The 20,383-nt window shown below is 37.8% G+C and overlaps 1 protein-coding gene across 4 annotated transcripts in view; it reads right to left on the bottom strand.

Annotated features, from left to right (window-relative positions):
• The window catches only part of rcbtb2 (regulator of chromosome condensation (RCC1) and BTB (POZ) domain containing protein 2), a 44,552-nt gene that overhangs the window by 9,864 nt on the left and 14,305 nt on the right, over positions 1-20,383 (bottom strand). For all 4 annotated transcript variants that reach the window (XR_013817004.1, XR_013817005.1, XM_079822956.1 and 1 more), the window contains exons 4-9: positions 19,953-20,119; positions 12,317-12,475; positions 8,439-8,546; positions 6,280-6,422; positions 3,584-3,774; positions 1,660-1,786 (exon numbers count right to left, since the gene is read on the bottom strand). Coding sequence is in view for 2 of the 4 variants with exons in the window: in XM_079822956.1 (XP_079679082.1) it covers positions 1,660-1,786; positions 3,584-3,774; positions 6,280-6,422; positions 8,439-8,546; positions 12,317-12,475; positions 19,953-20,119 (895 nt within the window). In the remaining 2 variants the exon portion in view is untranslated. The remainder of the gene's footprint in view (positions 1-1,659; positions 1,787-3,583; positions 3,775-6,279; positions 6,423-8,438; positions 8,547-12,316; positions 12,476-19,952; positions 20,120-20,383) is intronic.

Raw genomic sequence — 20,383 nt, 5'->3', positions numbered from 1 at the left:
CAAAGATTTCAAACAAACAAACTTCTTTCATGTTGTCATTATGGGGTATTGTTTGTAGAATTCCGGATGCACTGTAAATAGTTTATTTTTGACCCATGTAAAGGCCCGTTTAGAACAATAAATAAAGATATAGTTATTCTAAATATAGAAGAATAGCAGGAGGAGTCCACACCACAAGTATGACGGCATAGAGAAACGATATCGTTTGAATCACTTTCAGAACAAATTTTTCCAGCTGATGAACGATAAAAACACTTACAGCCAATCAGAATCCATCCTGCTTTAAAGAAATCTGCATTTCAGCGGCAGATGACAAAACTGAATAAACCGAATTATATTGTCCGCTGGTGTGGACGTGGCAGTTCACGTCACCAGACATTAGACATTAGACAATTGACTGCAAGTAGGTGTTTACAGGGCAATAAAATATCAGCCTTCTCTAAAAACTCACATAACATGGTCTTAGGAAATGCTTCATAAAACTCGTAGTTTTAGAGATATAATCCTCAAAGATTTTAAATGAAGCATGAGCAGACTTGTGGATTCACTTTAATTGTGGTTATATGTTGTTATACCACATCCACATAATATAAACTATATTCTTCATTTTTGTTTTTATGTTTGAACTTATATATCTCCATATTAATTTCAGTCTCAGTAATTCTGAGTCTTGAACTGTAAACTCTCAAGTGTTGGATTTGTAAATATATGTTGGTTATGTGTCTATTCAGAATGACTTATGAGGATCAACCTTTTTATTTTGGGTGTCATTTATGCCCCACTTGCCAAAATAGGGGGTGTGCAGTAAGGGTTAAACTCCCCTAGTATTTATTGCCCCGTTTCCACCGAAATTACCGAATAACAATTTGTCCCAGGAACTCTTTTCCCCCCCGGACCTGCAGCTGTCTGCGTTTCCACCGCGGTCTAAATTACCGTGAAGATTAGTCTGGTGATGTAGGACTGTGCATGACTTCCCAGAGCCCACTGGATTTCGTCCTCCACAAATAAACTTAATAAAGCCTGAACCTTGTTGTCAGTCCATCGGGTGTATTTTTCAAACTCCATTGTTGATTCGAATAGTAAACAACTCTTACTGCACGCACCGCAACAGACTTAAAATAATATGCTGTGTGAGCTCAACCAATCAGCCTGTTTAGTGCCCAAGTTCAACCACAGAAAGTTCCTGAACTTTAAAATAGTACTACCTCACAAGCAGGGCAGTTTTGAGGGGGAAATTTTTACCCGGAACTTTATTATTATTATTATTATTATGTCTAATTTGCAGTTACTTGCATCCCTGTTCCATCTCTACAGATCACATGGTTCCAAATATTAAAACAGTGACGATAGAAACAAAGAGTAATACTTATGCAACAATACGTCTTGTGCAACAGTACAGTCAGGAGTGTGTCTGTACATGTTCATGTCGTAAGTTCAGTGATGGGTGCTAAATTTAATGATAGGAATGACACCGGAGGGGAACACACAAATCTTCTGTTGACAAATCACATTATTTGTTTCCTCATATATACCTGAGGAAAAACCATATTAGAAAGCTCCCTCTGGTTAACAGGAAAACCATCATAAATAATTTTTAGTTAATACACGACGAAAGGCAAAAGGCTTTAGGAGATTATTTGATTGCAGGTTTCAAGTTACCTGATTTTAAGAAGGGCTTTGTGCACGTGAATACACTTGCCATCGACCAGGAACTTCAGGTCAGAGATTTCTGGGCTATCAAACTCTCGCTTTAGCGACTGGGCAACAGTCAGGTAGTCATCTCCATCTAATGAGCAGAAAGGAGTCAGGATATACAACATTAAACAATACATTTCAAAGTGAAGCGTCTAGTTAGGAGACAGAGGGTTCTAGTAGGGTTCCACACACACACACTTACACACATATACAGTGATTAGGCATTAACATTATGACTTTTATTGTGTTGGTCCCCCTTTTACTGTTTCCATGAAAGGGTGTAGATGGTCTGCAACAATGCTTAGGTAGGTGGTACGTGTCAAAGTAACATCCACATGGATGGCAGGACCCAAGGTTTCCCAGCAGAACATTGCCCACAGCATCACTGCCTCCGCCCGCTTGCCTTCTTCCCATAGTGCACCTGGTGCCATGTGTTCCCCAGGTAGGCGACGCACACGCACCCGGCCATCCACGTGATGAAAAGGAAAACGTGATTCATCAGACCAGGCCTCCTTCTTCCTTTGCTCCGTGGTCCAGTTCTGATGCTCGTGTGCCACTGTTGGTGCTTTCGGCAGTGGACAGGGGTCAGATGGGCACCCTGACTGGTCTGCGGCTATGCAGCCCCATACGCAACAAACTGTGATGCTCTGTGTATTCTGACACCTTTCTATCAGAACCAGCATTAACTTCTTGAGCAATTTGAGCTACATTAGTTCGTCTGTTTGATCGCACCACACGGGCCAGCCTTCGCTCCCCACGTGCATCAATGAGCCTTGGCCGCCCATGACCCTGTCGCCGGTTCTCCACTGTTTCTTCCTTGGCCCACTTTTGATAGAGACTGACCACTGCAGACCGGGAACACCCCACAAGAGCTGCAGTTTTGGAGATGCTCTGACCCAGTTGTCTAGCCATCACAATTTGGCCCTTGTCAAACTCACTCAAATCCTTACAATTGCCCATTTTTCCTGCTTCTAATGCATCAACTTTGAGGACAAAATATTCACTTGCTGCCTAATATATTCCACCCACTAACAGGTGCTGTGATGAAGAGATCATCAGTGTTATTCACTTCACCTGTCATAATGTTATGCCTGATCGGTGTATATTACATTATATTATATGAAAGTTGTGATATTGTATTGCACAATTAGTACAAGTAACAAAAAAATTGTCCCATAGAAAGCCATATTTGACAGTAAAGCACTGATTATAAGTTACTGATAAGAAGACAAAAAGTGTCTATTTTGAAGTGTAAATAGCAACAAGAAATATTTTCTTTACACACTAAGTGAAAATAGCAGTATTTTCTTTGCACTAAATAGATGTGTAAATAGTTATTACATGCCATTTATATTTAGGGCAAATAGTGGCAGATTCAATTTTCTCCTCAGTGTATTGTAGTGCATTATTAAACAGTATGCAACAATAACACCATATTCAGCGTTCCCCATATTCATAAATCAATGCTGATTTATTGGGACATACTTGAACTTGACATTAGCCCCTTTCACACACACAGTCTTTACATGTAGTGCTAATTCTTTCCCTTGCCTTGTTTTTATTTAGTGGCCATGATATTTAGTTTTCAGAGTATGTCATGTGCAGAGCACCGTAGTAATGGGAATCGTGCCAATTTCCACGGTGGTGAATTTTTGCATGCTGGTCAGCTAACATTACCCAGCTTTCAACCTAACATTAACTCTCACAACGCCAACTAAAATGCTGTAATACTGGCTCATCTCAGAGCCGGTTGGTTCGTCCAAGACTGTTTAGCAAAGAATTTGTGAGCGATCACCATTGAGCACTAAACACAAGTGTGCTGTAAACATTAACAAGAGCTAAGCTTTAGTATGCAGTGAGAAAGCTGATTTTGGGACGACGCTCTTACCCACAGACAGGAGATGCCAGGTGACCGCCGGCGTGGCGAAGCAGGCGAAGACGTCGTCAGTGCTGGTGAAGTGTGTGAGGTGAGGGTAAGCCACGGCCTGACCCCGACACTGACCCCACATCAGCACCTGACCGCTCTGTGTTTTCGCCGCCGATGTGTGACTGGTGTGGCACGCAGCGACCTCCACCATTCTGCAGGTGACACAGATTCTGTAGTTACATCATTAAAAGCATGTGAAAAGCTTCTCCGTACGTTTGATGTATAAGATAAAAGACATTTCGATTGGTAAACGGTAAAATAACTAGGAAACAATCCACCACATACAGTAATTCATTCTTTATGTTATTTTGACCAGTGATAATTTCGTTGACGAATAATTTGTGTCATAGTTAAAAAAAATGTACTGACGAAAACGAGACAACTAAATGAAAACCAGTTTTGGATGACAAAAAACTATGAGAAAAATCTACTGTCATTTTCGTCAACAAATAAAACCGAGGCGAAGATGTTAGGGAGGGACGATTAGGGAAGAGATCCAGTCAGAACTGATGTCTACGTGTAACAGATGTGCACATTTCAATAGTAATGTGCGGATCTAACCGCTGGACAATGCGGCGCTGTTGCGCTTCTACAGGCTCATACAAGCGCTTCAGTTCAGACTGCTAAAAAACGGCTCACAATCAATGAATAGCGCACATTTATGCCAGGAAATTGTTAATGAACTAATGCTGATGAAGAAATGACAATGTTTACTTTACAATGTTTATATAGTAATATGTCTTAGACGGTTATAACTTGAATGAGCTCCTGCAACTGCAATAGTAAGACATTTCAAAATAAGAGTCAATGTGTATTTCGAGCTTGTTTATAATTAACAGCCACGCATTATATATACGTTTTTGGTTATACAGAATAAACCATTTAAATTCATCTCATTTAATTCACAGTCAGGAGGGAAGACTAAGAACAGTATTTGACATATTATTCAATAAAGTTATGATGGTTAACTAAAACCATAAAAAAAATGAATTACTTGAAATTAAATAAATGTTAACTGAAATTTAAAAAATAATAATACACCTAAAGGGTTAGTTCACCCAAAAATGAAAATCCTGTCATTAATTACTCACCCTCATGTCGTTCGACACCCGTCAGACCTCCGTTCATATTCGGAACACAAATGAAGATATTTTAGTGTAAAGCTGATGGCTGAGAAAGGCTTCAGATAGGCCTCCATTGGCATTCAGTACATTTACACTCACAAGACCCATAAAAGGCACTTAAAACGTCGTTACAAAGTCCATCTCACCACAGTGGCTCTACAATAATTTTACGATGCGACGACAATAGTTTTTGTGCGCAAAAAAAAATTCTAAATAACACCTTTATCCAACTTGTTCTTGTCTTCCGTGTGTGCCTCCACGACGCATGCGCGAGAATATGACGTAGATCCGGCGTTCGGACACATGACCCAGAAGCGATTTGTTTACAAGCAGAGGAAGACGCGCGTGTCTAAGCATTCTACATTGATCGTGCTTTAGGTCTCGGCGTAGTTCTCAAAATGGGGATAAAGTGTGCATTTCATGGATTCCCGAACGCCGGCGCTACGTCATATTCTCGCGCATGCGCCGTGGAGGCACACACGGAAGGCAAGAAGAGGTTGGATAAAGGTGTTATTTAGATTTTTTTTTGCGCACAAAAACTATTGTCGTCGCATCGTAAAATTATTGTAGAGTCACTGTGGTGAGATGGACTGTATAACGACAGTTTTAAGTGCCTTTTATGGGTCTTGTGAGTGTAAATGTACTGAATGCCAATGGAGGCCTATCTGAAGCCTTTCTCAGCCATCAGCTTTCAACAAAAATATCTTCATTTCTGTTCTGAAGATGAACGGAGGTCTTACGGGTGTCGAACGACATGAGGGTGAGTAATTAATGACAGAATTTTCATTTTTGGGTGAACTAACCCTTTAAACTTATTTGAAGGTTTAGCTTAACCTGATATACTAACTAAAACAGAAATACAAAATTATAAAAACTATATAGATGTTTTTAAAAAACAAACAAAAAAACTCTTTCGTGTATTTTTGTAATTATGTCTAAGTATATTATTATAAATATGACTAAAACTAAATGGCATTTTAGTCAAAAGACTATGACATTTGCTGTCACTGATTTTGACACATTATTCAAAAACCGAATCTTGAGTACCAGGAAGAAACTACACAACAAAATAAAGGGATTCATTTGGGATTATTCTAAACATATTCAGAGGCATTGTGCCGTGTCAATGTTCTCTCACACATATACACTACTGCTCAACAGTTAGGGGTCTTTAAGATTTTCAAGTATAGATTATTAACTAAACAGACTTTTTTTTCTAGTCCCAACTGAAGAGCTCTCTCAGTTTCCCACAATTCTTGAGTGGACGCCCACGTGTGATGACAGTTCCTTTTGTGCTTCCTCAACCGTTCATAGTTAACCTACTTTTCTCCCTCAATTTGATTGCGTCTTTGTTAAATGTTAAGGAAATGCATGACATGAACTAAGGGTATGAATATAGTACCAGTATGTCTAAACTGTCACCCAGACGTATTCAGCTGCACAGAAAACCAGGTGAGAAGATGACAGGCTAATTATTTCCACCATATCAACTGTCTAAATCAGTCAGATGTGAAGCCGCGATGTGAATCTCACCTCTCCTTGTCCATGTTGATGAGGGTGGGCACAGCTTGGTTGCTCTTGTTGCCCGTACCCAGCTGCCCGTAGGAGTTCGCACCCCAAGAGTAAACAAATCCCTCGTCTGTAAGAGCCAACGTGTGTGCATACCCACATGCCACCTGTGGAGAGAAGGCAGATCAGGGCTGATAGAAATACCTTATTTGCTGGCGCATCTGCAGCTATGATACATTTACCTGGCAGCTGAATGTTTACACTAATGTGGGGTAATTGAGATAAATGTGAGTAGTATTAGGCCATCCATGAGGTTGAACAGGGCGGTCACAAACCACTGATATGACTGACATGGCTATATACAAAAACTAGTTTGAACAATGATTTAGAATAGTCACAACATTTTTTTTTTTTTTTTTGTCTAATACTTTTGCAATTCTATTTCCTGTTTGTCTATCGATCATTTAAAGGTCATACACAGAAAATAATCTGTCTGGTAACACTTTACTTGAAGGGGTGTGCATAAGACTGACATGACACCTTCATAATCATGACATGACACATGTCATGAACATGAAGGAGTTTTTATGCATGTTCATGACAACTGTCATTAAGTGTCATTCACTCAATTTTGTCATTTTTAATGCAAAGATGACATTATTTGAGATGTCTTAGTTATGACAACTTGACATAAACCAATACATCATAACCTGTCAGTGTCTTTGTCATGACAACTTGACATTACCAAGACAACAAAGCCTGTCATAAACATGACATAGCAGATTAATTATCAAACTTAAGTATTAAAATATTAAATATTATCCAAATTAAGTGCTAATACTCTGTCAAATTATTTTACAGCAGTGTCATGAATATTTTCCTTGACCTAAACTACAGTGGTACAAGTTGAATTTGTCATTAAAATGTCATTAAGTGTCAATACTCTGTCAAATTATTTTATAACAGTGAAAACTCACCTCAAAATGATAGAGTGGCAGCACTGGTTAGGTGTACGCCATTATGATTATGACTTATCCATGATGTAAAAAAGCATTTCAAGAAAATATAAATGTGTGGGATGCGGTTTAGGAAACTTTTTTTTAAAAAACATTATGAACTGAAAAATATTCATGACGCTGTTATAAAATAATTTGACAGAGTATTAATGACACTTAATGACATTTTAAATGACAAATTCAACTTCAAAAAAAGATTTATGACAGGTTATGTTGTCTTGGTTATGTCAAGTTGTCATAAAGACATCTCAAATAATGTCATCTTTGCATTAATTACATAATTGAGCGAATGACACAATGACAGTTGTCATAAACATGCATACAAACTCCTTCATATTCATGACATGTGTCTTATGCACACCCCTTCAAGTAAAGTGTTACCATCTGTCTTAATACCAGGAATGATTTCCTGGTATCAAGACAAACTTAAATAAATATGGATTACAAAATAATTGAAGGAACAACAAAAAAAATATTACAAAATCCAACATGTATAAATCTGTCACTATTTAAAAAAATTACCATTGTTGTTACTGGTAAATAAAACTATTAAACATAATTATTTTATAGTTATATTTTATATGATATAATTGTACAATTATTATTATTATTATTATTATTATTATTAATAATAAATAGAAATAAAGCTGAAATAAAATATAAATATGAGATTTTTAGAACTTAAACCTAAAAACTTAAATGAAAATTAGCAATGTTGCCTTGGCTTCTAACTGAAATAAAATCAGTTTAAGTTGTACTTAAGTACTAAAGTTAATAAAGCTAAAACTGAATTAAATATAGAGTAAAGCTAAATAGACAAATTGACAAAAGCACATAAAATTACTAAAGTTAAAATGATAACAGAAAATCTAAAAAGCTAAATCAAAATATTAACAAATATTATAATAGCATATAAATAATACTAAAACAACACTGCATTTTACTATACTTTACAGTTATTATTTTGAATCAATGCAAACAATTTAATATGCATAAAATTGGGACTTGCATAAAATGCATGTTATTGTTAGCATAGAATATAAATAATTATAGCATTGCTTGCTTGTCCATTGCAAAGTAAAAGCTAAGTTTTTCTCATGAAAAACTCCTCATTTCAGAAGACCACCATATCCCACTGATTAATACCCAGAAGTCTGTGTTTGTCACCTGTACGATGTTGATTCCCTGTAAGGCAGCGATCCGGCAGGGGGTTTGCTGGTTGCCATTGTTGCCCAAACCGAGCTGTCCATTGCAGTTATAACCCCAGCCATACGTCTGTCAACACAGAGCCTCAAGTTAAACCCAGTGCTGATTACAGCATGTAAAGCACAGCAACAACATGAACAACTACAATTACCATTTTACTACGAAAACACTCTCAACATTGGGTATTAACCATAACACAGTTTTAAAGGTCCCATTGCATGGATTGTTTTTATTATTTTATAATGTTTCCTGAGGTGTACTTATATTGTTAGTATAGTTTTTACATCAAATAAATGTCCTAATTTAGAAATAAAAGGCATTTTTTCTATACTGATATTAGCCCTCTGGCTTGAATGCTCTGTTTCAAGGGGCATGTCTGCTGTGAGACTTCAGTGAAAACGCCCACTGTTGTGATTGGCTGACATCTTTGCATTTGAAATGAGTGTTAGATTATGTGGCAGAGGGGGCGTGGTTTAGCGAGGTCTGCAAGCGATGCCAGAGAGAGAGAGACGGACTGCATGTGGACCAGAGAGAGACGGACTGGGCACACAAGATAGCTGAGAAAGTTTTATTATACCGAGTTGTCGAGAGCGTTGTGAGTGCGAGTCCCAGTCACGCGACCCTGTCTTCTTCCTCCTTATTCTACGAACTTTGTAACATGTGGAACCCCTCTCGAAAACTTTTACTCCGTTTTTCTACCATCACAGCCGTCGAGATGAATGACTCGTCAAAGTGTTGATTATAGCATTATTTTTAGATCTTTTCCCATCACACGAAAGGCTGCAGTGATGAGCATTGAGTACACATTAAATCTGTTGATCGTGTGAATGCAGTGATCTAGCGCGTTCTCTCACAAAATACTTTCACCACAACTAACAGCAAACACGACATCGACAGGAATACAGTAAGAGCTTTGTGCAGCATAACAGTGTCATTCATTATAACGGGAGTTTGGGCAAGTGTGCAGATACACTCGCGACGTGTGATTGATAGATCCGAACATTATAAAGAGAATGTTCTTTGATCGCTAATCTAGCGTCTAATCACAATTTAAATAACCGATTTGTTTCATGCTACGAACAGAAACGATGTGAAGTTGATCGTTTTAGTCACTGGCTTGATTCACTGATGCATTACACTGAGGGCATCAAGACGGCCAGCGGCGGGACTGACAGCATTAAACGATTTAGAGAGAAAGTCTGCGTGAACTTGAATGATTAGCTACACATCAGAAATCACTGATCACAGTAATGTTAGGCTGAAACTGATCACAGATCAGGCATTAATGAACACTGTTTGTGGCGGTGCTGTCGAATCCATATGCTAAAGTCTGTTTGTAAAGCCTGTGCTGACATCGCGACTGATAATCTGAATCCATTTTCTCCAAATTCTCTGGTCGGGAAAAGCAGAGGAAGGGGAGGTAACGTTTCCCCGTATGACGACATACAGGGAAGATTCCAGATCGGCTCGTCTGAGCTCTCATTTTCTCAAAGGCAGAGCAGGACACCCAGAACTCGGCTAGAATTTCTAGCCACTTGGGGACCATATACAGGCTAGAGGAACTCATATTAAAGGTAAAATGGTAATTTCATACCATGGGACCTTTACAAAATTCAACGCCACCATATTACTGAATCCAAAAACTATATATGAATGTGGCAAATAAATTTGTAAATCTAAAAAGGCTGTAACTACTTACAGTTCTCACGGTTTCTTGTGTTATATGTGTTTAAGACATACTCAGGCACAGAAATGAGCCTTCTGGCTGAGAGCTGAGACCGTTGACAACAATCACCGTTTGCCACATGTCAAAACTGTAACTGAACTAAATTCCATGTCCCGACAGCATGCCAACATGTCCTGACTGCATGCTCACATTACTTTACTATAATTATTTAAAAAAACAAAAACAAATCAAACAATTATTCATGCCCCATGTCACAGACATTTATTTTCTTCATGTGGCGGCTGATCCAACAAACAGTAATACATGTAATCTTTTAAAAGTAATGCGTTACAAAAATGCATTTCTCCCTAAAAAAGTAACTAATTGGGTTAGTTATTTTTATGGAAAGTAATGTGTTTTGCTACTTTTGAGTTACTTTTTCCTCACCTGGTTTGGGCTTGCTTGTTTGTTTTTTTTAATAACAAAAAAAGCTCTATTTTTGGCAGACGTAAAGGCCCTTTCACAGCAAAAGTGAAATGAATAAGCCTTAGGCTGAAGGAAATGCAAGTCCATGCCTGTACAGTACAACCCCATTTTCAGAAAAGTTGGGACATTTTGTAAGATACAAAAAAAAAAAAACACAGTATTTAGGTATTTAAACTGGTAGCATGATGGTTTGTCATGCAATGCCATCTGAGGGCTTCTTGCAACCTTGCATTGAGAAATTGAGAAATCAGAATTGTTTGACAAGTCTCTCATGAAATTTGGCACAAGTATTGGGCCATAACCAATCTGCAAAGGTGGTGGATGCTCCATTTACACCCAAACACGATACCCTCGCCCATTACCAGTTCACCTGCTTATTGTGGATGGTTTCAAAACTATTTAGCTAGGATATTCTATAATATTTTATCCATCCCAACCATCAAAATTGGTTTATATTTATTAGGAAATACAATTAAGTTGGCCAGTGAAAACATTTTGTCAGTTAAATAAAGGTTAAATAGAATTAACAAAATCACAAATTCTTGATTTGATTGCATTTTACCAAAATGCTAATTTACTTTTCTGGAAATGGGGTTTCAGCTGTGCTACCATTCTGGATCACAGAAGAATAGGACGCAGAAGAAAGTGTATCACTCTTACTTCAGCAATAAAGAAAGAAAAAAAAACACAAATGTGATGTTTTGTTTATTTATATGGTTGAATTGGATCAAAAGATCAGCAGCACAGACATTGGTTAATTAAAAGAGATTAAATGGGGGGAGGGGTATTCTGTATTTTGACTTATTTAAATAAATAAATAAATGAGCTGGACGTATGACGGAGTATTTCTGTGCCAAATACACTCCTTCAGGATTTGAACAAGTTTCGGAAAGTTTGCATCAAACTAAATCAAATGTCTGTGTTTTGTTAGCAATTGGCGAGTAAGTGCATATAATGTCAACAACACGAACGTATAGTGAATCGAACATTATCCAGGGAGTGTGTGTTTGAGATTCTTAAGCTCCGCCCACTGCACGCCTTCGCGAGTTTGGCTATTTTCATAAAGAATCGGTACAGCGTATCTGTTTTTTATAAATATGATAAAACTAAAGACTCTTCAGAGATATGAAGGATGCAATACTACTCTATAGGTACTCAAGATTAACATGAGACTGGCAGAAACTGTGTGTGTTATGACCCCTTTAAAGACAAAGTATACAGTATTTGTGTTATTTCACATTCAATTATTGCGTAATATTCTGATATTCTTATTCCTTTTGAGGAATACTGAATGTGTTTATGTGGAAGTGAGATGAGTAAATGCATGTTCACATTTAGTGTAGCGCTACAATAACATCATGTTCACACACAGCGCACACAACGCCTCTGCACTTACTCACGATTCCTCTCAACATGAGGACAGGAGAGCTGTCGGTCAATACATGGGAAAACAAAGTAACTGGTGTTGCTTATTTGTAAAAGTAACTCAGATATTTTGTTGTAAATTTGAAAGTAAAGTAATGAGTTACTCTACTAGTTACATAAAGTAATCTGATTACATAACTCGTGCCAATTGTAATGCGTTACCCCCAACACTGCTTGTGAATAAATTTCATTGAATTTATAATTTTTTCAATCGATTGTCATCTGTACGTATTGATTAAACCTGTCATTAATTTAAACTCACCTCTCCATTGTCCAGGACGGCCATGGAGCAGAGCTGTCCGCAGGCGATGTTGACCACCACCTTGTTCTGCAGGCAGCTGCTGACCCTGCGCGGGGTGGGCTGGTTGGCCGTGGATCCGGAGCCCACCTGCCCGGAGTTGTTGTAGCCCCAGGCAAACACCTGTGTACAAGAGAGGACAGGAAATGAATCAGAAAATTGCAAATAAATTATTAAAGTAAATGATAGGCCAATTAAAAAAAAACAAAAAAAAAAAAAACCTTCCAATAATGTGAATGCATAAATGTGCATATCTGTCTGGCAAAAACCTTATATCTACATATTTCGCAACATTCATAGGTACAATAAACTTTTTAACCTGTAAGTTGATGAAAACCTAATGCGATGCAGTTACTCAGATGCCATTCTAAATGACGGACAAAACGTATGCCCGAAATTCACTGGTCAAAAACTCAATTTGAGCTTGATTTTGGTAAAATGTTAATAATAATACAGCTGCAAGCAGCAATTATTGAGGTTCAAGCGTTTTAAGACCTTTAAGCACATGCATAAAAAGTTACTACGTTTTATTTAGCAAGCTTGTAACCACTTAAATCATAGAAGAAAATGACAATTTATAGGAAATATATAGTTTATAAAGTAGGGCTGTCAAAAGATTAATCGCATCCAAAATAAAAGTTTGTGTTTACATAATATATGTGTGTGTACTCTGTTAATTATTATTTATATATAAATACACACACAAGCATGTATATATTTAAGAAAAAAACATTATTTTTATATATAAAACATTTATATTTATATATATTATAGATTATATAAATGTATATACAGTATACATGCAAATATTTCTTAAATATATACATGAATGTGTGTGTATTTATATATAAATAATAATTATGCACACACATATATTATGTAAACACAAACTTTTATTTTGGATGCGATTAATCTTTTGACAGCCCTATTATAAAGTTAAAACATTTATAGCCCCCCGGCCCCCACCTATGGGCCGATCTCCATAAAAGTTTGCATGCTTGTTTAAATCATTTGTCGCATGTTCCCACCTATTTTCCTTAAGTTTAGAGATTTCGTTTAGGATCAATAGGCTTTTGGGTGGACTTGGCAATGCCCATTTTCTAAATGACCCTGCTATTGCTATCCAAAGGCCAAAGTAAAAAAAATTTTTTTATAATTATTGACCAAGAGAGTCCCGAGAATTGCGCTGCAGTGGTTTTATCGTGGTTGAGCCAAAAACCTAGGACTAGTTTGCAAATGTTTTTGAAAAAATCTCCAATATTTAACAAACGATTCCGATTGACAGTGGCGGTAAAGTTGCTCAGAATGAGGAGTTCTACCATGCGGTATGAATGCCGCTGGCTTGTGCAAATAGTGTGGTATACAATCCTTTACGCACGTGAAAACGGCAAAGGCAAGTTTGGAGGCCAAGTCAACACCTCAAACTCATTGTTGTTAGGGTTGGGCGATGTCCCCTAAATTGGCAGTTGACGATGTTTACAGTAAAACATCGTGACGGTCGATGATCGTCGTTTGGGGGGGGGGGGGGGGATTAGGTAAATAGGTAGATAATATACTAGATCTCTTTACATAAATACTATTTTCTACTTAAAACTATCATTTCGTTATTTTTACGAACCCAAATAATGACTCATCCGCTAGGTTGCACGTGAGGGGGAAAAAATAGCTTCCTTTCACTTAAGAGTTGAGCTCTTTTTATCTCTTTACATAAATACTATTTTCTACTTTAAAAAAATTAATTTAGTTATTTTACTAGCAGTGTTTTAATGTTTAATGTTTTAGTGTTATATAAAAAATATTTTATTTTACTAACCCAGTGTCTTGTATGTGAATGCTGTTTCACGTGAATATTACCAAAGGAGTGAAGAACAAAGCTTTATTTAGCCTAGAAAGGAAATAATGGTCAGATAGCACCTTTTCATTCTGTTTTGCGATCTGGATCTGTTCACTCGATTTTCCGTGAATTTTAACAATATGCCTAGTCCATTTTATCCCAATGGACATGGACATCTCGAATCTTTTCCAAAAATTTCCTAAGTCTATTATAACTATTCACATCCTTTACTGTGGTAAAGTATAAAAACACTGTGGGACGAATACCTTTTTACTTCAAATTTTATTTAACACAGTTTGTTCTTGTTATTAAACTTGGTAAGGCGCGTCAAGTTTGGTTTATTTGAATAGCGCATTTCACACACGCCGGTGATTTTAGTTTCGTTTTCTCTGGCAGTGAATAATCAAACATTGCCTAATTGTCTTGACCTTGTGGAAGATAAAATCCGCACTTCAGACCTTTTACAACAAGTGTTGCCTTGCAACATCAGGAGAAAACATGAAGATGAAGATATTCGAAAGGTGTCTATCCAGCTTGTGTCCCACATTCCTCTCAAACGCAGAGCGGTATGACGCATCTTTGTGGAGAAATAGTATGAATCATTATTTTTCGAACTACTTTTTTATTGTCTTATATTCTTGAGGTAACCATTATTTACTGAAAATCGTTTAAATGTTTTATAGGCTGTGTTGTTTCACTGACGGAAGTGCTAAAATAAACACACGGATGTTTCAGCCTCAAACGATTTCAAAATGTAGGCTCTATATATATATCTGGCATAGACTACAGTATTTAAAATAGCATATATGCATTAGTTACATTCTCAATTAAATTTACAGAGCAATCCCTGCTAAGTTTTTAGTTTAACTAATACTATAGAAGAGGATTAGTGTGTGTCGCACTCACAACGGGGGCGTGGCATCTTGATGGTGGAGCTCCATCGTGATGATATCGTCCATCGGCACAACCCTAATTGTTGTGCTCCTCAAACCATTCCTGAAACATTTTTGTTTTGTACCAGGGCAAAATATTTGCTGAATGCCTGATCGGTGTATATGTGCAATTTGATAAAGGCACTAAGCCATATTGCATTCGATTTTAGTTCGTTTGATAGAACAAAACATGCTAGGGAACTTATATTAAATTGAGAAGTTTAAAAACACTTTCGGCTCATAATTAACCTGTGGTGGTTTAAGTTTAAGTATACGGTTCTATTTTTCCACACATATTCCCTACTGTGGCAATATTGTATTATTTATACAATGCCAACAGCGCGTATAGTGCCAGAAGTATGGATGGCATGTTGTTTTTAATGACTACATGCTTTGTCATCAACCTTGCGTAAAAGGCAGACACATAAACAGCCACTCCTTCAGAAATGCCTCTAGCGTTCCCAACTACGGATTCTTGCAAGATCCCTCAGTTTTGAAGTTCAGCCAACTGTGTGAAGATGCACAGCTGCTCGTCTGTATAATCAAATACTTCAATGAGATTTATGATGTATGTTTAGTACCATGGAAACATCTTTACTTCGAGCTAGTAATTTTCAAGAACCGTGTCTCAGAATTTGTTGGGAATTTTCCCATACCGGTCTCTCCATGGGAAAATGTTTCTTTGGAAATGCACGAACATTGATAATTATTTTGGAATCATGTTTACTCACCCATTGACTTTAACTTTTATATCTGTATGAAGCATTTAATCCGAGCGTTGCCCATTTCCAAAGTCGAATACTCAAGCAAATTATCTTATTTATTAACGTAAATGTTTGTAATTTTGTTTTTCCATGTTTCACATTCACATTCAGAAACTGAAGTAGTAAGTAAAAAAAAATACAGACCTCGACCAATGCGGACAATCACCAGATTCAAGTACATCATAAGATGTACTTATACACAACCCGACAAGTGACAATTTAAAGGGGTGGTTGCATGCAATTTCGCTTTTTTAACTTTACCTAGTGTGTAATGTTGCTGCTTGAGCATAAACAGTATCTGCAAAGTTACAGCGCTGAAAGTTCAATGCAAACGGAGATATTGTCTTTTAAAGTTATGGCATTTTATTGCCTACAAAAACGGCCGGTTTGGACTACAAGCAGCTTCTTCCCGGGTTGGTGACATCATAAACACCTGCTATTAACATAAAAACTGCCCCCGCTAACACGCAACAAAGTGGGCGGGGCCACGTCGCAGTCATTACGAAAGAGAGAGAGCTGTTGCAGAACTACAAACTATATTTGGCCATCTAACCAATCTAAGACCATTGCGTATTTCGGAGGGATGGCTTCACAGAAGCTGGAAGCAAACGAGCCGTTCAAAGGACAGTGGAGACAGCGGTGTGGAATAAGGGTAAAATATACAAAATATATGGCGTTTTAAAAAAAAATAAGTATTAAGACATGTTATACTGCGCCCCATAAACACAACCAAGCCTAGAAAAAAACCACGGAACCACCCCTTTAACATGTTCAATAGGCGAAAACAAACTCCGACAGATGCCAACGCCATCTGATCCAACAAAATCCAACAAACCCAACAAAGTTTCTGTCACCGTCTGCCGGTGTAGTGTGAATTGGCTTTAACCAAATACTCAGTAGAAAATTTAAGAGAAAACTATTATACAAAGTTTTTGGAATTCTCACATTAATGTTAAGCTAATTTTAGTATGTTAAATGTAATAATTTTGTTAACACATTTTCCAAATTTGATGATATCACTGTCAGAAATCATGAGATAAATCCCAAACAGCCCTAGTGCAGTTAATTTTCCAAACAACACATCACGGTTATTTTAGAGACTCTAAAAGAGACTCTGAGTTCTGGATTCCGGTTTATTTCCTGTGTGACGACTCCTATGTTATGTGGGGTTTTCCCCGGGCTGAGGTGGATAGTTGGCTCCGCCGTCCCAAGTGACTGTTCTCGGGGGGTTTCATTGAGCACACCTGTTGCTGACTTCCTGTTCGGCCTTTTGAAAGGAGTATGATGAAAAGGCCACTGAGGGCCGCAGATTAGACTTGATTTCATTTGGTTTCCTTTAAACTCGTTTCTTTGTGGTAGATCCAACATTTCTACAGCACATTACCCTTCCATGCCTTCATTACACTTTACACCACTGACTCCTGACTGTAACACTGTTTTTTTCTGTATAGTTCTATTCTGTTAATACATTTTGCATTCTATGTTGGCTCTCGTGTGTCCCTATTTTAGTTACGTCCCTTTTGAGCCACGGGGTGTTTCCTGTGTTTCTAGTATCTCTCATTTACCGATTAGTGATACGCGCCTGTGTGAATGACACTAGATATGCTAGGTATTAGAAATGTGCGAATGAGCTCTAACGTTACCCGAATCACTTCAAAAGGGTCCTATTATGCTCTTTTAAATCTTGATTTTGTTTTTGGGGTGTACAAGAATATGCTTTCATGCTTGATTGTTTAAAAAACACATTATTTTTCACATATTTTACATTATTACAGCACCTCTCACTCCAGTCTGGCCCAAACGCGCCGTTCAGTTTCTGTTTCGATGAAGCCCCTCCTTCCAAAATATGAAATGTGCCGTGATTGGTTAGCTGGGTCCAGTGTGTTGTGATTGGCAATGCTTAGCGCGTGTTCGGGAAAGGTCACGTCTCGTAGCATAACTGCGAGCTCTACTCAGATGTAAATATTAAGGACGTCAATTTCAAACTGGGGCTGATTAATCGAAATTAAACCACACACGATTTGGTAAAGGCTGTGATTATTTTATGCTCAGCTTCTCAGTGCAACACAGCTCTGTGATCAGCAGTAAATGCTGCTCCATCTGAAAGCCAGAGGACGCTCTCACGCATAAACTCCAAATATGCCACGCAGAAGTGCGATAACACATCATTCCAGGAAATCCCTATAGGCATCATACTATCGCTGTAGCTGAATAAACTTGTTTGATTGTTTAACCAATTAACCCTCAGAGCCCGACGGCATCGCCCACGACGTCACACGGCACCTCCGATAAATATCTATATTATTTCATGAAACTTTTATCGATTTTCTTACCGTTTTTTCCAGCAGAAAGCTAACGAGCTAGCCATCACGGGGGTGTCTTTGGTGTCTTTGTAGCCTTTACAGAAAGTTTTCTATCCAGCCTGGAACATGTGCATCTTTTTGGAGTTGTTCAGCAATAAATCAAAACGCTTACATCCAAGATATATCCACTTGATGTCCATAATTTATAAATTTTCCGTCATTTTTGCCGCTAGCGCGATGCTAGCTGCCATTTTGGATGAGGGTTTGACCAATGACAGGCTGATCCATCATCCACGTTGGTGAGAGAGAGACGCATGGCTAGTGTTGAGGATAGAGAGAGAGAGACGCGCTGCAGTTTTTAGTAGTTTTGTGGAGAAAGTTTGAGGAAAAAGTTTGAGGAGAAAGTTTGAGGAGAAGTTCCTGATAGGAACTGTTTTGAGGCTTGGCACCAGTAAATATCCAAAATCCAAAGAGGCCAAAAGCGCCAGGACTTTTTTTGGAAAAATGTAAATAGTTTTGGTTCTGTATAAGTTATCATGTTTATTCCTGAGTTCCAGGACTCCAAAGACTTGAACAAACTGTTTTCCAGAGGAAATATGCTTAGCTTTTATTTATTTGTGTGTGTTTTCAATAAATATTTGAGTGATTCAATTTCCGTTTTATGTTTTCATTTGTCTTTATGGTCCCATAACTTATTTTACATTCAGGTGACATCAATGCAACACAAATATACTGACAGAGCAACTTGTCTTGAAAAAAAAGAGGTGTGTCAATTGTCTGTGCACAACAGGGTTGATGTTTTACAAGCTTTTTTAGTAAATAACACCAGGCGGAAAATTAATTGTAAAAATACTCTTAGGTCTTAAAGGGTTAAACTCCAAGGAACCTGTCAATTATATACTTTAAATTTGAAATGTCCATGGAGGAGCTCTGACATCATATGTGGTACCATTTGAAAGCTTAGAAATGTCTACTTTCTGGAGATATGCATCAATTTGTTTTACACAAAGCAACTTATTTACATTAAATTACTCTGGGACCATTTCCGCCAAATTGAAAAGCTTCCCATACCCACATACAGTGGTCTAAGTACACAATTTTGGTTTCATTTTACAGGAAACCCTTTGAAGTTGGATAAAACACTGCTAAAAGTGATAAACATGTAAGTATATGTTGTCTGAGCTGTAATAAACCCCACCAAAAAAGAGGCGCTTTTTGATTTTTAAAAATGACACCAAAATGGTGTATTTAGACCACTGTATGAGAAGCTTTTCAAATTTGGGGAGGCCAAATCCTTAGTACACTATGTAACTACAGAAGAGTCAAGTTTTAAATAGGAAAAATATTGAAAGTCTTTGGTCATTTTTGAGCGAGATGCTAACGGTCTAATCAGATTCAATGATCTATGCTAAGTTATGCTAAAAGTGCTACCGCCAGACCCGGAGATCGGCTGAATGGATTCGAAAACGGTAAAACTCAACTGTTTAACTCTAAGGGACTTGGAAAATGAGCCTATTTTCAAAAAAAGTGGAGTGTTCCTTTAAGTGAGTTTGGAGTAAAAACATATGTTGGACAAGAGGTTAATAAATGCTTCTCATGTTTGGAAATACTCTGGCGTGCATATTTACTACTATATGTTTATTTCTCTTGCGTAAAGCTCTTTGATCAACATGTGTTTGTCCCACTCTAATCTGTCTTAAGATCCATTTCCTCATGTTTGTTTGATAGAATCGTAACCCACATGCAGCATCTCTCTCTTTTTTTTACCTCTCCCTCTGTGGTGAGGGCTATGGTGTGGTGAGAGCCGCAGGCCACCTCGGTCACCCTCTTGCTGATGAGGTTGGTGGAAACCAGGGCAGGAGTTAGGCCGTGGTTGGTGGTGCCGTTACCCAGCTGACTGTAGCCATTGTGACCCCAGGCATAAACTTCTCCATCTACAGAAACAGAGGACAAGATACAGATCTGAGGACAAATCAAAGGATCAAGTCCTTTATAAGGAGATACTTGCTGGAAAAGCAGATCAAGAATGTACTATACAAGGCCAAATAGAAGCAAAAATTGGCTTTGATGAGTAAGGCCCAATCCCAATTCTATTTTATACCCCTTCGCCTGGCCCCTTGAAAAAGAGTGTGGGACACCGCTACTATACCATTACACATCATCATACCCCGTTTCTTTTATTAGTGTCCTGTAACATT

The sequence above is a fragment of the Gobio gobio genome (genome assembly GCF_949357685.1).
Source record: "Gobio gobio genome assembly, chromosome: 8".
Taxonomy (NCBI): domain Eukaryota; kingdom Metazoa; phylum Chordata; class Actinopteri; order Cypriniformes; family Gobionidae; genus Gobio; species Gobio gobio.
Note: the sequence above shows the minus strand (reverse complement) of the source record. Positions and strands in the feature narration are given on the sequence as shown.